At 47.0% G+C, this 19986-nt stretch overlaps 1 protein-coding gene across 7 annotated transcripts in view; it reads left to right on the top strand.

Moving 5' to 3' along the window:
* The window catches only part of SGSM2 (small G protein signaling modulator 2), a 94406-nt gene that overhangs the window by 60730 nt on the left and 13690 nt on the right, over window positions 1-19986 (top strand). For 3 of the 7 annotated variants that reach the window (XM_035139270.3, XM_060268338.2, XM_035139271.3), the window contains exons 12-16: window positions 1325-1459; window positions 5751-5898; window positions 8507-8571; window positions 10840-10985; window positions 16579-16707. In XM_035139270.3, coding sequence (XP_034995161.1) covers window positions 1325-1459; window positions 5751-5898; window positions 8507-8571; window positions 10840-10985; window positions 16579-16707 — 623 coding nt within the window. The remainder of the gene's footprint in view (window positions 1-1324; window positions 1460-5750; window positions 5899-8506; window positions 8572-10839; window positions 10986-16578; window positions 16708-19986) is intronic. The other 4 variants (XM_035139277.3, XM_088658061.1, XM_035139275.3 and 1 more) reach the window with 2 other exon arrangements.

Raw genomic sequence — 19986 nt, 5'->3', positions numbered from 1 at the left:
TCTAGATAGGGTTGCTTCGATTTACGAATTTTTCCGTTTTCAATGCATTCCTATGGGAAATCACGTTTCCAATGGCGCTTTTCGCCTTGCGAATTTTTCGACCTACGAAGGTGCCTTCGGAACGGATTAAATTCGTAAGTCGAGGCACCACTGTACCCAATTAGTCTAGAGCAGGGGTCCCCAGACTTACCAGCGTTTGGGCCGGTTCCCACCGCGCCGATCGCGCGGCGGGCCGGAGGGCGGGGGAGCGCGCGCCTGTGCGGGCAGGCGGGCGGGGGAGTGCGCGCCCGTGCGCATGCACATGGGTGCTTACTGGCGCGGCGGCGCGCTTCCAGGGTGGGGAAAGCGCCGAAAATCCGTTGTGCGCATGCGCGTGGGCCTCCCCCAACCCAGAAGTGCACCAGAAATGACTTCTTCCGGGTCGGGAGAGGCCCATACGCATGCGCACAAAGGATTTTCGGCGCTTTTTTCCCAACCCGGAAGAGCGCTGCCGCGCTGCGCACCATAAGAGCGGGCAGCAGCGGTGGGCGGCAGGGGTCGTCGCGGGCCGGATTGGCAGGCTTATTGGGCCGCATCCAGCCCCCGGGCCGTAGTCTGGGGACCCCTGGTCTAGAGAGAGAGAGAGACTTACCAGCAAATTGGCATTGCATTTGATTTTCCATGAGAAATTATCACGTACAGAAAATTGTGAGTTGTAGAATTCAACACAGTCATTGGCAGTGTGTGTCTCTCTTTTTAAAAATAAAAATAAAATAAAATTGAAGGATCTGCCACAGGGAGTGAGAAGCTGCAACCCTCCAGATGCAGGTGGACTCCCAAAACCGACCATCCCAGCCAGCATGGTTAGTGACTAGGGGTGATGGGAGTTGTAGCCCAATGATTCATCATGCCATGGATGTGTTAGTTGAGATGCCTGCATTGCAGGGGGTTGGACTAGAGGACCGCCGTGGTCCCTTCCAACTCTACAAATCTGTGATTCTGGAAGGTTGTTTGTGACATTGGGGGGGGGGGGGAAGAGATGTATTCCATTGTGTGCAGTCTTCCTTGACTAACTGAGTAGGCAAGCCATCTTTCGACAACTTTTGGAAGCACCAACCCCAGCTGTTGGGCTGTTCATGCTCGGCTCTTAGAGATGGATGCCTGGGCCTTTGGTTGGAAGGTGGCCTTCCTACCGATCCATGATGTCAGAATCTTGTGTCTGCCCCCTTGTGGAGGGGAGGATCCAGTTCCCTTTGCTTCAGACATGTCCTTTCAAAGCTTGACTGGTGGATCCCAATGCCCGCTTTGTTTTTCTTATTCCTCTTTCACTATTTTCTTTGAGCAGTAACTATTAACTACCACCACTTAGCTGCCAGCCGCTCTGCCTCCGTCGACGATGACGAGGACGACGAAGACAAGCTGCACTCAATGCTATCCATGATCTGCAATCGGAACCTCACAGATCCTAAAAGGATGAAAGGTTTTTATCCTTCTCCCCCCCGCAACCCCACTCCCTCTTCATCCCCCGCCTGGCAGCTCCAGAGCAAAACATACTTTCTCACACGCAACGTGCAACAGTGCTGGCATTGCTGCAGCCTTGAGACGCGTTCTTCCGGGTCAGAGGAATTGCAAGGAGGCCATCTTGGGAAAAGGGAAACCTAAGAGACCAGTGGCTCTTTTGTCCCCTGTTTTCGTTACAAACCGTCGCTAACTCCCTTCTCTGCTCTGCTTAGATGGTAGTCTGTGCTTAGTACTCAGGGACCTTGAACCAGAAAAGCTTGTAGACATGGCCGTCCACAGTGGGGTGGCAGTGAAGAAGGGGGTAGTTGTCCCCATCCTGCTGGGCAACCCATTATTATTATTTATTATTATTATTATTATTATTATTATTATTATTATTATTATTATTTATACCCCGCCCATCTGGCTAGGTTTCCCCAGCCACTCTGGGCGGCTTCCAACGAATAACAAAATACATTAAAATATCACAGATTAAAAACTTCCCTAAACAGGGCTGCCTTTAGGTGTTTTCTAAATGTCAGGTAGTTGTTTATCTCCTTGACCTCCGATGGGAGGGCGTTCCACAGGGCGGGCGCCACTACCGAGAAGGCCCTCTGCCTACGATCCCAGTTTTCATTTTTTTTAAACAAGGTTTCTCGCCTTTGTCGAACCTGAGGTGACAGGCAAAATGTGTGTGTTTCTAATTTCTTTAGAGAGAAACTTGCCTGTTCCTTTTTCATTATGTTATATTGTTGTTGTTATGTTATGTTATGTTATGTTATGTTATGTTATGTTATGTTATGTTATGTTATGTTATGTTATGTTTGTAGGGTTTACTTTGCTGTCTCCGCACCTCCCCCCCCCCCAATTCCTGCCCATGCCTTTAAGGTGGTGTGTGCTAAAGCCTCTTCAGGTGGACAAGGGAACTGCGGGTGTAACATCGGGCCTCCTGATTGCCAGCCTATGTGAAGCCTCCAGATTGGTCAGGCCTGATATAAATAAACAGAGCCGAGCCTTTTTGGGGGGTCGAATGCCTTTTTTCGTACCAGCATTACTCAAAGCTCAGGCTTATACTGTAGGCATTGAAGCTGCAGCCCTCCAGATGGACTCCCAACCATCGTAGCAAGCGAAGCAAAGGTGATGGGAGCTGTAGCACGGCAAGATCTGGAGGGTCGCAAGCTTCCCACCCCTGCCAAAGATGGTGGCACGCAGGTCTCCAGTTTCCACTCCATAAAAACCAATACCACATGTCTGAATCTGTCCACAGTCTGGCTCCGACAAAGGGTATCTGGGCGGATGCAACACTGTGAAGAAGGCAATTGGGGTACCAGATCAAAGCCTGAGCCTCTGTCCTCCCATCCTATTCCAACACGGATGGGGGACCATTTGTAGCCTGAGGGCCTCATTCACCTCTGGGAAGCCTTCTGGGGGCCAAATGCTCATGGTGGGCGTGGCCAGAGGTAAAAGGGGGTGGAGCGACAGGCAGTCATGCTACCTGTTGTACAGTGGGCTAGTTTCTACAGATACACCCTCTTCCATGCAGGCAAGCAACAGGCATGATCAAGAGTACAAAGATATCCCAGCCGGGCATAAAACACACAGGGGGGATGTGAAGCAGGGCCAGTGAAGGGTCTGGCCTGGCTTGAGTTCTCAGGGCCAAACCGAGAAGCTTGGAGGGCCACATTTGTCCCCCCCCCCTGCACACTCCCAGGACTGTGGTTGCTTTGTCCTCCTATGCCTGGTGCTTTGTCACTCCAGCACACTCGGTCAGCAACTTTTGCTGTCTGGATGAGCAAGCAGGGAAGGGCATGGAAGCATAGAATTGTAAAGTTGGAAGGGACCCCAAGGGTCATCTAGTCCAACCCCATGTGCACCTACATGTCAATAGCCCCACACACATACGTGCATGTGCGCAAGAGCCATGTGGCATCCAGAACACACACACACACACACACACACACACACACACACACACACACACACACTTACTTTCCATAGAGCTGAGGGTGGGGCAGCAACATTGGCAGCCAGGGCTGCCATACTTGTACCCCATTTTAAATTGACTCGGGTTATTTTTTGTTTTGTCCTGCAGACTTTCTATAGCCACTTTGCACATCTCTCTTTGGAGAGAGGAAAATGTGGGATATAAATCTGATTGCAAACAAGCAAAATAAATATTTTAAAAAAAGAAATTTCCCCAAAGTCTCTCTCTTTCTCTCTTTCTCCCTCCCTCCCTCCCTCCCTCCCTCCCTCCCTCCCTCTCCCTCCCTCCCTCTCCCTCCCTCTCCCTCCCTCCCTCCCTCCCTCTCTCTCTCTCTCTCTCTCTCTCTCTCTCTCTCTCTCTCATATAAATAAATAAATCTATAGTGTCAGGAACATGATTTCTTAGGGATAAAGGGAAGAAAATCCATGCACATAGAAAATTAGCATGTCAGGCAGAAGACTTAAGTCTCCCTGACTTCCTAGTTTTCAGTGTGTGGGGAATGTTTATAGAGGAGAATTCAGCCCAGTGCACATCGGAAATGATGGGACAGAAGGCAAGGAGCCCAACAGTAGGTGGCGCCAGAGCCAATGACAGGCAGAGCCAACTCATGCTAGTTTTTTCTCCCTCCTCCTCGCTGCTACAAGAGGCAATACCGGGACCAAGGATGAGAAAACTGACAGGTTGTTCTGTCAAGCAATGCACATTACTTAAGCAGATGCCATAAGACCTTGAGGTGCAGAGTCTCTCCTTACCCAACCTACCCCTGGCGCCTTGACCATTCCTCTGGACAGCATAATGGCAGCACTCTTGCACCCACCTCTCTCTCCATTTTGCTTTTGAGTTCCTTGCCACCCCCTTTTGACATTTCTTGCATGCAGCTGAAAATCTGGCCATGATCAGGAAGATTTGCAGAAACCCGATTAAAAACAAAAAGCAAAAAAACAAAAACAAAAATGAGCTCTCGTTTCTGAAGATGCTGTTCACTCTAATTCTTCACCAGTTCTGGTACCTTTCATCTGAATTCTTAGGTTCTGTGGGGTTCACCTTAAAAGGATACGGTTTCTTTTAATCAATAAAGACCTTCCAAAGCTGTCTTTTTCTTGTCTTGTGGAGGGGTGGGGGGTGGGGGAAAGGGGAGGAAAAACCCAAACCACTCCCCACCCCTTTCAGATTGGTTGGCCAAATGGTTTTTGGGGTGGGGGAAGTTGCCATAAATACTGGCTTGTTCAGCTCCTTCCTGAAGAATTAAGGTGAAGAGCATTTTTTTTAATCCTCCCTGCTCGCTTTTGCTTTAATGGAGTTTGGCTTCTATAGCATGAATAATACTAACCGCATTCTCCGTTCCAACCCTTATACCTTTCTGTTAACACTTTCTGTTGCAATAGTAGCTGAATCCATTGACTGCTCCAACCCCACCCTGAAACAGGCCACTTTTTGGAAACATGAATACACGCTATGTCGGCTAGCCAAGTTGCATGTTTTGGAGTTCCTCCTCTGTTCTTATTTCCTAACCCTTTTCCTGCCAAAATCTGAAAGCGCAGCTGCGGGGAGATAACCTCGCCAACCCGCCTCCTGCTTGCATGTTTTCCGTACAGCTGCCTTGTTGGGGCCCAAGCCATTTGCCTTAATGGACATCATGGATGAGCTGACAGCCAGTCGTTTATGAAAAGGCATCATCCGGTTTAAAAAGAGGGAGGGGAAATAAAGGGGTGGTGGTGGTTCACCAGCCTGGCGCCCTCCAGGTGCCACAGACTACAACTCCCATCATCCCCGACTACGAGCCATCTGACTGCAGGTGATGGGAGTTGTAGTCCATCCAACACATCTGGAAGGCTCCATGCTGACTCTCTGTGGCTTACGGAATCAGGGTCGCAATTTTTCCTTTTTCTTTTTGGTATAGCTATATTTGCCCCTAAATCAGGCACCCCCAAACTGCGGCCCTCCAGATGTTTTGGCCTACAACTCCCATGATCCCTAGCTAACAGGACCAGTGGTCAGGGATGATGGGAATTGCAGTCCAAAACATCTGGAGGGTCGAAATCTGGGGATGCCTGCCCTAAATGGAGCAAAACAGAAGCAGAGTGTTGCAACTTGTTGGTGTTGGTCGGGATGGTGGTGTATCGGAGGGGAAGCACACTGCAAATCATGGCAGCCTATTTTTTCTCTTCCCTCTCCGTCCTTATCCAAATCTCAGCCCAAAGGACGCACGATCTGCTCCGAGGCTTCGTATCACGCTGAATATTTCTCCCTCTCCCCCGCCTCCCCTCCATTTCTCTCTTTTGCCTAGATATCGGCGACACATCCGAGATGCAGGGGTTTGGGGCCAGCTTGTTGTGGCAACTGGATCCGTGCAGCCAGGGGTCCAGCTGCCTCTCGTGCTCCACCGGCAGCTCCCCTTATGATGTTCCCAGCTGCTGCACCTGCATTCACGACAGGTGAAATGAACTACCCGGCTGTTGACCTTGCTTTTGGGGGGGGGGCTCTCTGTGTTAGTGCAAATATTGAAGGATAGGTGGCGTTTCAGTTTGCATTCTGCTTTGGAAAGTGCAGATTTTACAGGTTGTGCTTTAAGTGCATGCTGAATTTAATCTCTCCTCCATTCCTCATTGCCATAGCTGCCAAGTCTCCCGTTTTCCCCGGGAAATCCCCGTTTTTCCAGCTGTTCCTAGCTGAAAAAATGGATTTTTTTGTTTTTCCCCAGTTTATTCTGGCGTGGCGGCCATTTTGGAACCGGGCGGAGCATGCTCAGAAGCGACTTTTGATGCTGCTTTGCCCAGTTCCAAAATGGCTGCAGTGCGACTTCTGGCGCAGTGGCCATTTTGGAACTGGGCAAAGCAGCATCAAAAGTCACTTCTGAGCATGCTCCGCCCAGTTCCAAAATGGCGGCAGCACTACTTCCGGTCTGCTATTTCCGCCCGGTCCCTTATTTCGCTGACAGCAACTTGGCAGGTATGCTCATTGCCAATATGTGCAGCTTTGCGGCAATCACGATTGTTAATTCACAAAACTCTTGAGAACACAGAAAAGCAAAATTAACGTCACCAGCACTGTCTCTGTGCTTTCTTTTTGACCTCACTGTTTACAACACACCCACATCCACACACCCAAAATGATAAACTCAGGAGCTGCACTGTGCATCTGATGAAGCAGACTGTAATTTACGAAAGCTTATGCCAGGCACCCCCCAAACTCGACCCTCCAGATGTTTTGGGACTACAATTCCCATCATCCCTGACCACTGGTCCTGTTAGCTAGGGATGATGGGAGTGGTAGTCCCAAAACATCTGTAGGGCTGAGTTTGGGGGTGCCAGGCTTATGCCATAATAAGTAGGTTCACCTTTAAGGTTCCACAAGACTCGTAAGTCTGGTGCAGAAAAAAAACAACAGGGTTTCTCCTCTGTAAATTCTTCTAGGTCAGTGTTTGCCATCTGCATTTTTTTCTTTTCTGTTTCTAATAAATAAATATTTTTAAAATGTATATAGAAATCACATGCACCGTGCAAACTCTAAATGATAGTACAAATATTAACAAGAATATCATATAATGCAACATAAACCTTTCGATATTCCTGTGACACCTTAATACAAAACCTTTAACAGTGCAGCTATATATTTTCAAAGAAATGATTAGATATATATTGAATAGCCATCTATTTTCTTTAAATCATCTCTAAAATCTCCGTATCAAACATTTAAATGTTTGCTTATAACATACATTCTGTGTATAAATTCATTTCATTTACAGCAGCCATCTGCAATCTGACCTTTAAGATTTAAAGCCACCTGCAATTTCTATGAACACTTCCATTTTTCATTTCATTTTATTTTCAAAAAAGCATTATTTTCTGGAATCTGCCAATCCAGGAAATTAATTTGAAGGCAAAATTAACCTGAAGGCACCATTCTGTTATTTATTTACTTATGGTGATTGCATCCTGGCCCTTTAGTAAAAATAAAATAAAATTCCAGAGCAGCTTAAAATATCCATTATTGGTACCATCTCTGCACTCAGGATTACAATCTAAAAACACATGGCTGTGAGGGGTTGTTGTGGCTACTCTTGAATAATGACCCTCCACATCTGCTTGTCTTTCAGATGTTTTTATTGGTGCATATTATTTACAGTGCAAAGTGTCCATAAATCATGTCTGCCTCAGCCCGAGTCAGAATCTCGCAATGTTTGCTTTCTGTTTCGCGCCCAACATAACAGCCTGGAAACTCCGAAGTGCCTCCCCCTGCTCCGACGGGGAGCCATTCGCCTCAATTCCGGCGTGGGGGGGAATGGCCTTCCGGCTGACTGTCTGCCGGTCCCTTCTTCCACTGCTCTCTCTCCCCCTCCCCTTGGAGCAAGGGCTCTCTGATGCTGTAGGAGCCTTGGTTCTCCCTTTCTGTTTCCTGGCTCTTGTAATCTGATCCAGTGCTTGACTTACTGCTTGGCGAGGAACTCAACCTGATTTGGGGGGGGGGGTTGTTCCCTATAAGCCTTCCCCCTTACAATGACACACAAGTCTATTGAGATGTTGTCAATCCCAGGGGCGGAGGAAGGGGGGTGCGGTGGTTACGGGCCTCCCCGGGTGTCACCACTGAGGGGGGTGACAAAATTCCGGGTGGCACTCACCGCGGGGCCTTCCTGCTGCTTCCCCCCCCCCCAGCTGTAGGCTGGCTGAGTGGGAGGAGGCAGGCAGACTCCGGAGGCCCTGCTGTGTGCCCCGCCCCTATGGGTGGCTCGCTTCGCCCTCGCTCTGCCCCTGGGCGCGCCGCCCCAGGCGCCCGAGCGACTTCCTCCTCCACTGGTCAATCCAGTCATCTAGGTGGTTAAAGGGAGCGGGTGACAACGCCGAGCCAGAGTAGCAGACGATGACCAAGGAGACCCCCCCCCAGTTCAATCCCCATTCAGCCATGTGCTTTTGCTCGCTGGGCTCCAGGCTAAGAGATAGCGACAGGCCCATCTCTTCTCGTCGGGTTGTTGAGAAGTTTCTTCTAAAAATAAAATTTAACATGTGCATTTGTCAGTTTACAGCCTTTGGATATTTCTTTCAACAGGACCCCTCTAAAAATGTTGTGCCAAAGCATGAAGAAACAGATTATTTCCAGAGCCTTCTATGGATGTAAGTACAGCCCATGTTTGCAAGTGAGGGGGGGGGGTGTAAGTCCGCTGTCCCAATTGAGATGTATCATGTTTTGCGTGGAAGTAAGTCTTCAGATGTTTGAAAGAGACTCCTCTTTCTCTCTCAGAGCTCTCTCAGAGCTACAATTCCTAGAGGACCCTGGGGGTGGTGGTTAAACTGCTCTGGGAATTGTAGCTGTGTGAGGGGAACGGGTACCAATGGAAAGTTCTCTCCTGGAGCAATGTGGGATGATATTCAGGGGTGATATTTAGGGGAGCAGATGGCCCTGTGGTCTAAACCACTGAGCTTCTTGGGCTTGCTGATCAGAAGGTCAGCAGTTCGAATCCCTGCGACGGGGTGAGCTGCCGTTGCTCGGTCCCAGCTCCTGCCAACCTAGCAGTTGGAAAGAACACCAGTGCAAGTAGATAAATAGGTACCGCTGCGGCGGAAAGGTAAACGGCGTTTCTGTGTGCTATGGTTTCCGTCACGGTGTTCTATTGCACCAGAAGTGGTTTAGTCATGCTGGCCGCATGACCCAGAAAGCTGTCTGTGGACAAACTCCGTCTCCCTCGGCCTGAAAGTGAGATCCCATAGTTGCCTCTGACTGGACTTAACTATCCAGGGGTCCTTTACCTTTACCTTTGCCTTTTTAATCAGTGGTACTGCAATGCATAGGGAAGGGCCTTAAAAGCCCTTCCCCTCTTAAATAAACAACAATGGGATATCAGCTCTGCCCAAGGCATAACGGATAACAGCAACAGCCGGGGGAAAGAAAGACATAACATCTTACAAGGGCAGGAAGAAACACCAGGGACAGAATAATTTCCACACGCAGGAAGAACGAGGATTTAGTTTTGAGTTCCTCACTTGTAGATTTAGAAATCATTTAATGTGTCCACACGAATAGAAGTTTATTAATATTGCAGTTGTTGTATGTGGGGTGATGACCGGAATGTAATTGAAATTAATAAGATTTTTGGAACCATCAAACCATCAAATCTAGCATGCGAGGGGGTACACTTTATCTAAATTATATAATTCGGTATTTGAACAATTGGTATTAATAATTGTATTATAAATTGGTATTGTTATAATGAGGCTATTATTGGACTGTAATTGAAAACTAATAAAATTATTATTAAAGGGGGGGGATTAAAAGCCCTTCCCCTGCCCCGTGCACTGTGATTCTTAACCTGGGTGGGGAAGGAGTTACCTGCCAAGTCCGTCCAGAAATTCACAAATCCTTTTCACAGCTGGCAGCCATGATCTTCAAATAATCCCAATAAATCAGATCTTAAAACCTCTGTGATGATTTTCTCCAAGCCTCTACTAAAAGCAGCCTTTTCAGGGGAGGTTTTGCCAGATCACAACCGTATACACACATCTAATGTCATTATTTATGGCTTCCTCCCCCTTTGACTGTTGTTTTAGCCGGCTCTGTCTCCAAAATGGCGGAAGCTGTTTTTGTAACTGCGTCATATCTCAGAAATTTCTTGACAAGTTTCCAGCTGCTAATGAGCTTGCTTCTCTCTTATGTCCATAAATTTAGGGACTCTTTAGCCACATTCCAGGCAAGTCCCAAATTACAAACTTTAGTTATTTATATTTTCAGTTCACACGGTCTATATATTTAAAAAACCATATTGTCTCAATAAATTTCCAACATTCCGATCTCGCTTGCTTTATAAATGCTATATACGGCTCTTCCGGAAGGAGGTTTGTTAAGTAAATAATAAAACACAATAATAGAGTTCTAGCCTCCCACCTTCTGCTCCATCACATACCATTTCTTGCCCTGGTGAAAAACATTCCTCAGTTATCTCAGTGGCTGTGCTTTGCAGAATAAATTCTTGTCTAGAGCATGTACACAACTCATATCCAATTTCTCTCTTAAGTCATGAAGCCCGGTTCTGCTCGTAGAATCAGCATCCAGGAGATCCAGACTCCCCATGGGGGCTTTCCATCCAGTGCCCCCAGCCCCTCCTTCCTTCCAAAGTTGAAGCTGGTGGTGGGCACCTGCGGATGAGACTGCGTCTTCCCGTACCCCCGGGAAGATTTCGGGAGGCTGCGTACACCCATTACAGCCTCGTTAATTACCTCGTGGGGGCCGGAGAGATGTTATTATCAGCCATCTTCTACGGCGCCCGGGCAAAAGTCCTTTTAAAGAACTTTCTAAAAAGCATGTGAAGCACTCATTCAACTTTAAAGTGGCACGTTGTCCAGTTCTCCACTAACCATCTTTTTCTCTCTCCTCCGCCTCGAACCCAGGGCTCGCCTACTGCCGCCACTTGTCGACCGTCCGGACGCACCTGTCTGCTCTGGTAAGCCACACCATCATCCCTCCGGACAAACCCACGAGTGCTGCGGGGGGCCTGACGAAAGAGGTCTGGAGCAAATATCAGAAGGACAAGAAGGTAGGAGGCCACCCTCTGCATTTATCGATTTTATAGAAATGCTCTGCTGCTTGATATAATAAGAAACTCAAGCACGCGTGCATGCACACATAGAAGCACACCATATGTAGTGCACATGCGCACGAATAACCGTTCCCTCTTTCCATTCTGTCCCATCTATCTATAAAATCAGGCGCGGGAAAACTTTAACTCTGAGGGCCACTTATTGATTTATTTTGTAAAATTCATACACACTCAATTGTTGCTTTTTAAAAAAAACACCACCTAGAAAACTTCAAAGTGGCTTGTTGTTGTTTAGTCATTTAGTCGTGTCCGACTCTTCGTGACACCATGGACCAGAGCACGCCAGGCACTCCTGTCTTGCACTGCCTCCCGCAGTTTGGTCAGACACATGTTGGTCCAACCATCTCGTCCTCTGTCGCCCCCTTCTCCTTGTGCCCTCAATCTTTCCCAGCATCAGGGTCTTTTCCAGGGAGTCTTCTCTTCTCATGAGGTGGCCAAAGTATTGGAGCCTCAGCTTCAGGATCTGTCCTCCCAGTGAGCACTCAGGGCTGATTTCCTTCAGAATTGATAGGTTTGATCTTCTTGCAGTCCATGGGACTCTCAAGAGTCTCGTCCAGCACCATAATTCAAAAGCATCAATTCTTCAGCGATCAGCCTTTTTTATGGTCCAGCTCTCATTTCCATACATCACTACTGAGAAAACCATAGCTTTAATTATACGGACCTTTGTCGGCAAGGTCTCTGTTTTTTTTTTTAATATATTTTTATTGAGGTTTTTTAACAGGCACAAAAATCCAAGAAGAAAAAAGAAAAGAAAAAAGGTATATAAAAAAAAAAACAAGCACAAAAAAAGAAAAAGAAAAAAGGCTTCCCCGTCCCTCCCTACCCGGGTCCATTTCATATCTTATCTTTACAGCTTTCATATTATACAAAATAATATATTTCTCACAATATCTTATTTTTTAACTATTTCTTTAAATTTCCCTTAGCCTCTAGTTTCCCCCTAAAAAGAAATACCCCTTCCTACTTTCGAATTCTAATATACCCCTTCTCTTATTTATCTCACTTCCCACCCCCTCCCCTCCCCTGGTAGCAGTTTCCCTTATTCCCCGACCAGCATCCTTATACTATCCAAATTCAAACCTTTTATCCATCCATTTAATCTATTTATGCACCTTTCTTACCCCACACCCTCTCTTAACCATTCCAGACCACCCTGATCTTCCTTCCTCCCATTCTGTTGTTTTAACATTTCATCCAGTCTCTCACTCTTGTCCTCATTTTCACTGTCCCCTATAGTTTCCAGTCTCTCTTCTGGCTTGCACCCCCTCTCTCTCACTGGGGGGGTACAAACCAGAATTTTCCTTCCTACGACATTTTGGCTGTCCTTTTCTGGGGTCTGGTCCCCCTCTCTCACAGAGCGGACCAAGTCCTCAGGTCTCTCTTGAGCATATTCTTCTGATGTCAGGTGGTTATTCAACGTTTCCTCTCTCACAGGTTGCGTTGATTTCTCAGTCTGTTGCTCCTTATTCTCAATCTGTTGTGTTGATTTTCTTTCTTCTTCCAATTCCAGAACTTCCGTAGGAGGTAACTGTTGTTGGTCTTCCTCTGGGGACTGGAAAATTCTTTTGCCATAACGTATTTCTTCTGACATTTCTCGAATAAAATCCAGAATGTCCTGTAGACAAACTTCCTCTGTTTGCGTCATGGTTATTTTGGCTGGCTGCCTTCTTTGTCGTCTCGTATTACCGTGGGAAATGTCTCTCAATCCACCAGAGGTGGTGCTGTATTACATAGGCTAATTTCTTTGTTTAATCCAAAATTATTCAAAAATCAGCTTCTTTCCAAATCAATTTCGATGTGGTATCTTAAATTCAACAATTAACAGTACTTTCTCTTTATAAGTCCTTATATTTACCGGCTGGTCGTGATTTCAGGCTCCTGCCCCTGGGTTTCAGAGGGGGCTTATTATTTCAATTATAAATTTTGCAGATTGTCCAAAATAATACTTTTCCCTCCCCCTTGGTTCTGCCACCTAAGGGGGGGATTGCAAGTTCAATTTTTTAGAAGGATCCACACCTCTTCGCTTTTAGCGGCTGCGGGGGTGTTCGCTGTAGCATAGCCTTCCCGGTGTGGGGGGGGAACGACCTCCGTTTCTTTTAGGTTCCCCTCCCAGGTCCGAATTCTTTTTCCAATCAATAAATTTCTTACTTACAGTCCAGATCTAGTTTTTGGAGGTATCTGTCGCTCCTCCGTCTCCAGCTCGGAGCTTCTCACCGCCGAGGTAGCAAAGGACCCAAGGCTCCGCCATACGCAACCGGCTCTCGGGGCTCTAAAAAAAGAGCTTTCCGGACCGTGCATCAGGCTGTTTGGAGCACCGCTGGGTTTCCCATGGCCCCAGAACGCACAATCTGGGGGTTCTCCGGGGGGGCGCGGCGCCCACGCAACCCCCCCCTCCTCGGTGGCGATGGGTGCCTCGGGAACCGAAGCAAACCCCGCTGGCGGCAAATGGCGGCAGACCGGAAGTCCGGTGATGTCTCTGTTTTTAAGTGGCTTAGACAGCCTTAAAAGGAAAGCAGATAAATCCACGGAGGCGGAGGAGGGTTCTGATTACGAGTCCCACCCTTGACAGCTGAAATCGAACTTCCATGCGCCATGGCAGTGTACCTTTGAGCACCAGTTGCCGGGGGAGAAGATGCCGATGGCATGAGAGGCCTGTTGCTTTTGTGCCCTGCTCTCGGGCTCTGGCTGGCCACCAAAGCAAAGAGCAGTGGGTGGATTTTGTTGTCCTCTGATCTGGCAGGGCTCCCCTAGTCTTAGCAGGGAGATTCTGGCCCATGGCATCTGTCGCCTGAGTAGAAATGCTCACAGGACTTCCATGATTGCCGCCATGATTTATGGAGTTGGTGCTCGACCCCCACAAGGCTCCTAGTCCTGCAACAGATTCTCTGGAAGCAATTTGCTTAAATAGCCCTGAGCCCATTGAAGATGCACTTGATGATAACAGGCCATTAAGAAACCATTATGAGATGCAATCAAGTTAAGTGTTGATGGGTGTGTCCCCCCCCCCCTTTTTATTATGTTGCTGGATCAGATTAAGGCCCATCTTCTCTTGTATGTTGTTTTCTATCAGATGCCTCATGATGCTCCCAAGGGAGGCAGGAAAGTGATAGCCCCAGACAGCCAGGAGTGGAAGAGAGCCTCCACCGAAGAGCCTTTTAGCCACTGACCCAGCAGGTCCTCCAGAAATCCTCTAGACTAGAGCAGTGCTTCCCAAAGTTGGGAGCGCAGCTCTTGTTGGACTACAACTCCCATCATCCTTAGCTAGCAGGTCAGGAATGATGGGAATTGTAGTTCAAAAACAGCTGGAGATACAAGTTTGGGAAACACTGCTTTAGAGTAAGGACGAAACTTGACACACTAGGCCTCACAATTCTGTCGGGAGCTGCCCAGACAGAGTGGCTGGGGAAACCCAGCCAGATGGGTGATATCCACACACACCCTTCTGGGGTTTTTTTCTGGGCCCACTGCTCAAATAAAAAAAAAATCACATTTTTTTTTTAGGCCTTCCCATCTCTAAACCATGCCCACCTGCCTCAAAGATCAAGCCAGGTGTGGGGCAGGTGGAGAGGTGGCTGTGATCCCTGCAATGCAGGGGGTGGACTAGATGACTCTGGGTGTCCCTTCCAGCTCTACAGTTCTATGATTCTAAAGTCGAATTCAGCACACACATCGGCTGATTACGCAGGGAGTTTGTTCCTGCTCTGTGCAGGATTTCAAAATTCAGTTTGGGGTCATTGCATTGTTTTTTTCTGCAGCCTTGCTTATTTGAAACACATGTTTATACAGTGTTAGATGCTGGCAATTTTTTGGAAGAAAATATTTGCTGGTATAAATATGATTATGAGGAAAGAGTTTAAAAATGTCCAGAAGATAGCATTAGCTTAAGTTAGATACCTAATATATGAGGCTTGGCAATCGGTCAAGTTAAATGGATTCTCTCTGCCCTTAACATCTGCAAAAAGATTGATACTGTACTGATATGTTGGAAGGAGGAAAATATAGCCTCTTTCGGTCAATTGATGGAAGATATGACAACTTTTAGCAAACATGCGCTGGATTTTGGAGAAAGCTAGAGAGTTCCAGAAAAATGTCTACTTCTGCTTCATTGACTATGCAAAAGCCTTTGACTGTGTCGACCACAGCAAACTATGGCAAGTTCTTAAAGAAATGGGAGTGCCTGATCACCTCATCTGTCTCCTGAGAAATCTCTATGTGGGACAAGAAGCTACAGTTAGAACTGGATATGGAACAACTGATTGGTTCAAAATTGGGAAAGGAGTACGACAAGGTTGTATATTGTCTCCCTGCTTATTTAACTTATATGCAGAATTCATCATGCGAAAGGCTGGACTAGATGAATCCCAAGCCGGAATTAAGATTGCCGGAAGAAATATCAACAACCTCAGATATGCAGATGACACAACCTTGATGGCAGAAAGTGAGGAGGAATTAAAGAACCTTTTAATGAGGGTGAAAGAGGAGAGCGCAAAATATGGTCTGAAGCTCAACATCAAAAAAACCAAGATCATGGCCACTGGTCCCATCACCTCCTGGCAAATAGAAGGGGAAGAAATGGAGGCAGTGAGAGATTTTACTTTCTTGGGCTCCTTGATCACTGCAGATGGTGACAGCAGTCACGAAATTAAAAGACGCCTGCTTCTTGGGAGAAAAGCAATGACAAACCTAGACAGCATCTTAAAAAGCAGAGACATCACCTTGCCGACAAAGGTCCGTATAGTTAAAGCTATGGTTTTCCCAGTAGTGATGTATGGAAGTGAGAGCTGGACCATCAAGAAGGCTGATCGCCGAAGAATTGATGCTTTTGAATTATGGTGCTGGAGGAGACTCTTGAGAGTCCCATGGACTGCAAGAAGATCAAACCTATCCATTCTTAAGGAAATCAGCCCTGAGTGCTCACTGGAAGGACAGATCGTGAAGCTGAGGCTCCAATACTTTGGCCACCTCATGAGAAGAGAAGAATCCTTGGAAAAGACCTTGATGTTGGGAAAGATGGAGGGCACTAGGAGAAGAGGACGACAGAGGACGAGATGGTTGGACAGTGTTCTCGAAGCTACGAACATGAGTTTGACCAAACTGCGGGAGGCAGTGCAAGACAGAAGTGCCTGGCGTGCTATGGTCCATGGGGTCACGAAGAGTCGGACACGACTAAACGACTAAACAACAACAACATGACAACTTTTGCAGCCCATTAAACAAATCGCTTTCAGGCAAAAGATTATGTGTAGGAAAATGTAATGATATTTGGAACGTACGCCATCGTACGGTATTCATTGAAACCATTGCGACCCAGGAATCAATGTATATTTGAGGGAAACAGTAAGTTCATCCATTTACGCATATGTTATATTGTAATTTTAATTATATCTTGCTGTCATACTGTTTTAAAATGTTTTATGTCTTCTTTTTCTTGTTCTTTTTCTACTTTAACTCATTGTAATATTCTTCATAATAATATTAATATTATTAATAATAAAACAAATCCCTCTCTTTCCTTTCTTTGGCTCAGAATTACAAGGAGTTGGAGCTCCTCCGGCGAGTTTACTATGGCGGGGTTCAGCACGACATTCGGAAGGAGGTGTGGCCGTTCTTGCTGGGACACTACAAGTTTGGCATGACCAAGAAAGAGATGGGCCGGGTGGGTACTTCAGGATAAATTTAGATGCTTGATAACTGACCTGGTCTTTTTTTGTGTGTGTGTGGGCGTGGGGGAAGGAGTGTTTCTTGAAGATGCTGTTAAGACAGGGAGGTTCAACGTCAAAGTGTCTCCATTGCGCTCTCAGCTCCACCCTGGGCATTTCGAATGACAAAGTGCTGCAGAAGAACTTTTGGCAGCAATCCTCTGCTGTGTGCAGCAACAGACAAGGCAAATCTCGGTTTCTCTAGGGAGGCTTGGTCCTCGATGCCTCCTCTGGGGCAGGTTCACCAGATAAGGTAGTGTGGTTCCCAAACTTTATTGGTGCCCCATTCCCTTGGTTGCCATAAACACATCCCTATCCTGCTGTTTAGTCGTGTCCGACTCCTCGTGAACCCATGGACCAGAGCATTATTCAGAATGCCATTCTGCACAGCCCACTAAGGAAGATAACGATGCAATAAAACACAAAACGCTGACAATTTATTCAAAATTCATTTGAAACCTATTTAAATTAATTAAATCAACAAAACGGATGACCTCGATCCGGCGATAACAGCTTTTCAGGCAGCCCTGTTTAGGGAAGTTTTTAATGTTTAATAGATTACAGTGGTACCTCGACTTACGAAGGCGATCCATTCCGCGGCGCTCTTCGTAAGTCGAATCCTTTGGTTGTCGAAGTGTCTGTTTTGCGCATGCGTGAAGCACGATTTTGCGCTTCTGCGCAGGCACAGAATGTGCACGCGACGAAAAGACTTCCGGGTTTGCTGACTTCGTAAGTCGAAACCTTCGTAAGTCGAGGCATTCAGGTGTTGAGGTACCACTGTATTGTATTTTAATATTATGTTGTAAGCCGCCCATAGTGGCTGGGGAAACCCAGCCAGATGGGCAGGGTATAAATAATAAATTATTATTATTATTATTCAAAGTCTGAGAGTCATTTACGCCCACCGCCCCCTTACCTCTTAGGCAACCTTTTGAGTAATCCCCCCCCCCAAGGGATGGGAACCACTGAGGTATAAGGGGTTAAAATCATAGGGTTGGAAGGGACCCCAAGGGTCATCTAGCCCAGCCCCAAGGGGGCCCCACCCTTCTTTCATTTTTTATCCCCCAGTCTTTCAGAGTAGCAGCACCTACGCTTTGGAACTCCCTGCCTATTGACATCAGGCAGGCGACTTGGCTGTACGGTTTTTGGCAAGTTTCCTTCCTCCTAAGTTGTCCTGCCCCTGCCTACCCTGGCCACATCACTTTGGAGCTAATGCTAGCCGGGTGTGGAGTTCATTGTGGCTTCTTGCTGGCTCAGTTTCAGAGCCACCGAAAAGAAGGGGTTTTTTTTTAGCACCAAGAACTCTGGCCAGAAATTTCAGTGTTAGGAATAAATCCTACTTGCAAGTTACAGTCAAATACGGTATGTATTCTGTTAAGACTAACAGTCTTGAACAGAACAAATGAATACAAACAAGAAATGAGCTTCAAGTTCACTAGAGCAGTGTTTCCCAAACTTGGGTCTCCAGCTGTTTTTGGACTACAACTCCCATCATCCCTAGCTAGCAGGACCAATAGTCATAGATGATGGGAAATGTAGTTGAAAAACAGCTGGAGACCCAAGTTTGGGAAACACTGCACTAGAGTATATATAGTTTAAAGTGTTACAACTTAGAAAATAATAGTACATTACAGTGCAAAGACACAAAAGCTATCATCAACGAATAATATCCGTAAATGTCAGTCCAATTCCAAAAGTGTTCAAAAGGGTCGTTTTATATAGAGCCAGAATGCCAAGTCGATTCAGTTTCAGAGCCGGCACACAGAAGGCCCCAGGTTCTGTTCCCAGCACCTCTAAGTTGGGCTGAGAAACCTTCCGCTTCCAGTCTGAAGGGTTACAGTCCAGGAACGAGACTGTACCCTGAAGAGACCTGGCCTAACAAAGCCGCCTCGTTGTGTATTAGGGTGTGTCATTTTAGGGCTCGAAACTTAACTTTTTGCCATTTTTTTTCAGTGAGGGGTCTTAAAAACAGGTTTTTGGGTGTGGGGAATTCAAACCTGGCATTATTTTCGTGATGGAGCAAGATTTAGCTAGGTAAATCTATGTTTGGTTAGAAAACCACATAAATAACAGGAGAATTGTGTTATTTTTAGCATCAAAACATTTACCCCAACTCCAGAGGGTAACGTAGAAATTGTTTTTCATGAGGGTATACCAGACTCCTAGGGTGGGTTTGGTGAGGTCTTGCTGGTTACCTGCCCCCCACAAGAGATAAACAGCACCCATGAAAATAGAAAAAAGGGTGGGTCACTGTGCAGACCCAGCTTATGCTTATATTTATCCCCAGGGTTGCGATTCAAAATATGAATTGTTTAAAATATAAAAAGCGCATGAACTGCTCCTGAAAACCACATCATTTTAATTGTACCTTCTGAAAATGTCAGGTAATGCTCGCAGCAACAACAATAACAGCAAGATGTATGCAACCCTTCAGCATCTCCCTACGGCGAACCAAAATGTAATTATTCCCTAAGTGGGAGTGACAAACGATGGTTATAATTGACAATAGATGTGCAACAGGAAGAATCTGCCCAGAGCTCACTGGCGGAGGTTAAGATGCTGATGACAAATGAATGATCATCTGCAGAGTCCTGAAGTTTCTCATAACTAGGTTCTGTCCCAGGAGAGAAATGGGAACAGCTGCAGGCTGCAAGGTCAGCGCGACCTTGGGGGTTTTGGCCAGAAACAAAGTGTGCAGATAAAGTCTGGAGGAGGGCGATTTGCCTCTTTTTCCCAGCGTCTTAGCCCCCTCCTCAAAGTCTTTTTCTTTTCTCTTGTCTCACAGCTAAGATAAGATTAGTGGCGAGTCAAAGAGCGATTCTTAGGTTAAGGTTGCAGAGGGGCGGCTGCCGCCTTGACCTCAAGCCCCACGTTTCCCCTTCCTCCGAGGCTTCTATCTCCTTTCTCCATGAGCCTGGGCAGCCCGAGTTGTTGGTTGTTCGTTGGGGGTGGTGGGGAAGCGGTGCACGGTGGGTCAGGCATGGAAGGCGGAGGAGGAGGGCTGAGAGCGGTGGTGGCAGCGGCGAGGCTCGGGCAGCGCGATGCCTCCCTTCCCATTGGAGCAGCTCCAATCCCATTCATACTTGCGTGCAAGCAGGAGGGGGCAGGGATCCCTCAGCTGGGAAGCGAGATTTCCCGTTGCCTAACTGAGAGATCCCTGCCCCCTCCTGCTTGCACGCATGCTCAGATAGGCAGCATGAAGCCTCCCTTCACAGCTTAGTTGCTGGGGTCAGCGA

Source organism: Zootoca vivipara, chromosome 14 (genome assembly GCF_965207765.1).
Source record: "Zootoca vivipara chromosome 14, rZooViv2.hap1.1, whole genome shotgun sequence".
NCBI classification, from domain to species: Eukaryota; Metazoa; Chordata; class Lepidosauria; order Squamata; family Lacertidae; genus Zootoca; species Zootoca vivipara.
This window is presented reverse-complemented; position numbering and strand designations above follow the sequence as displayed.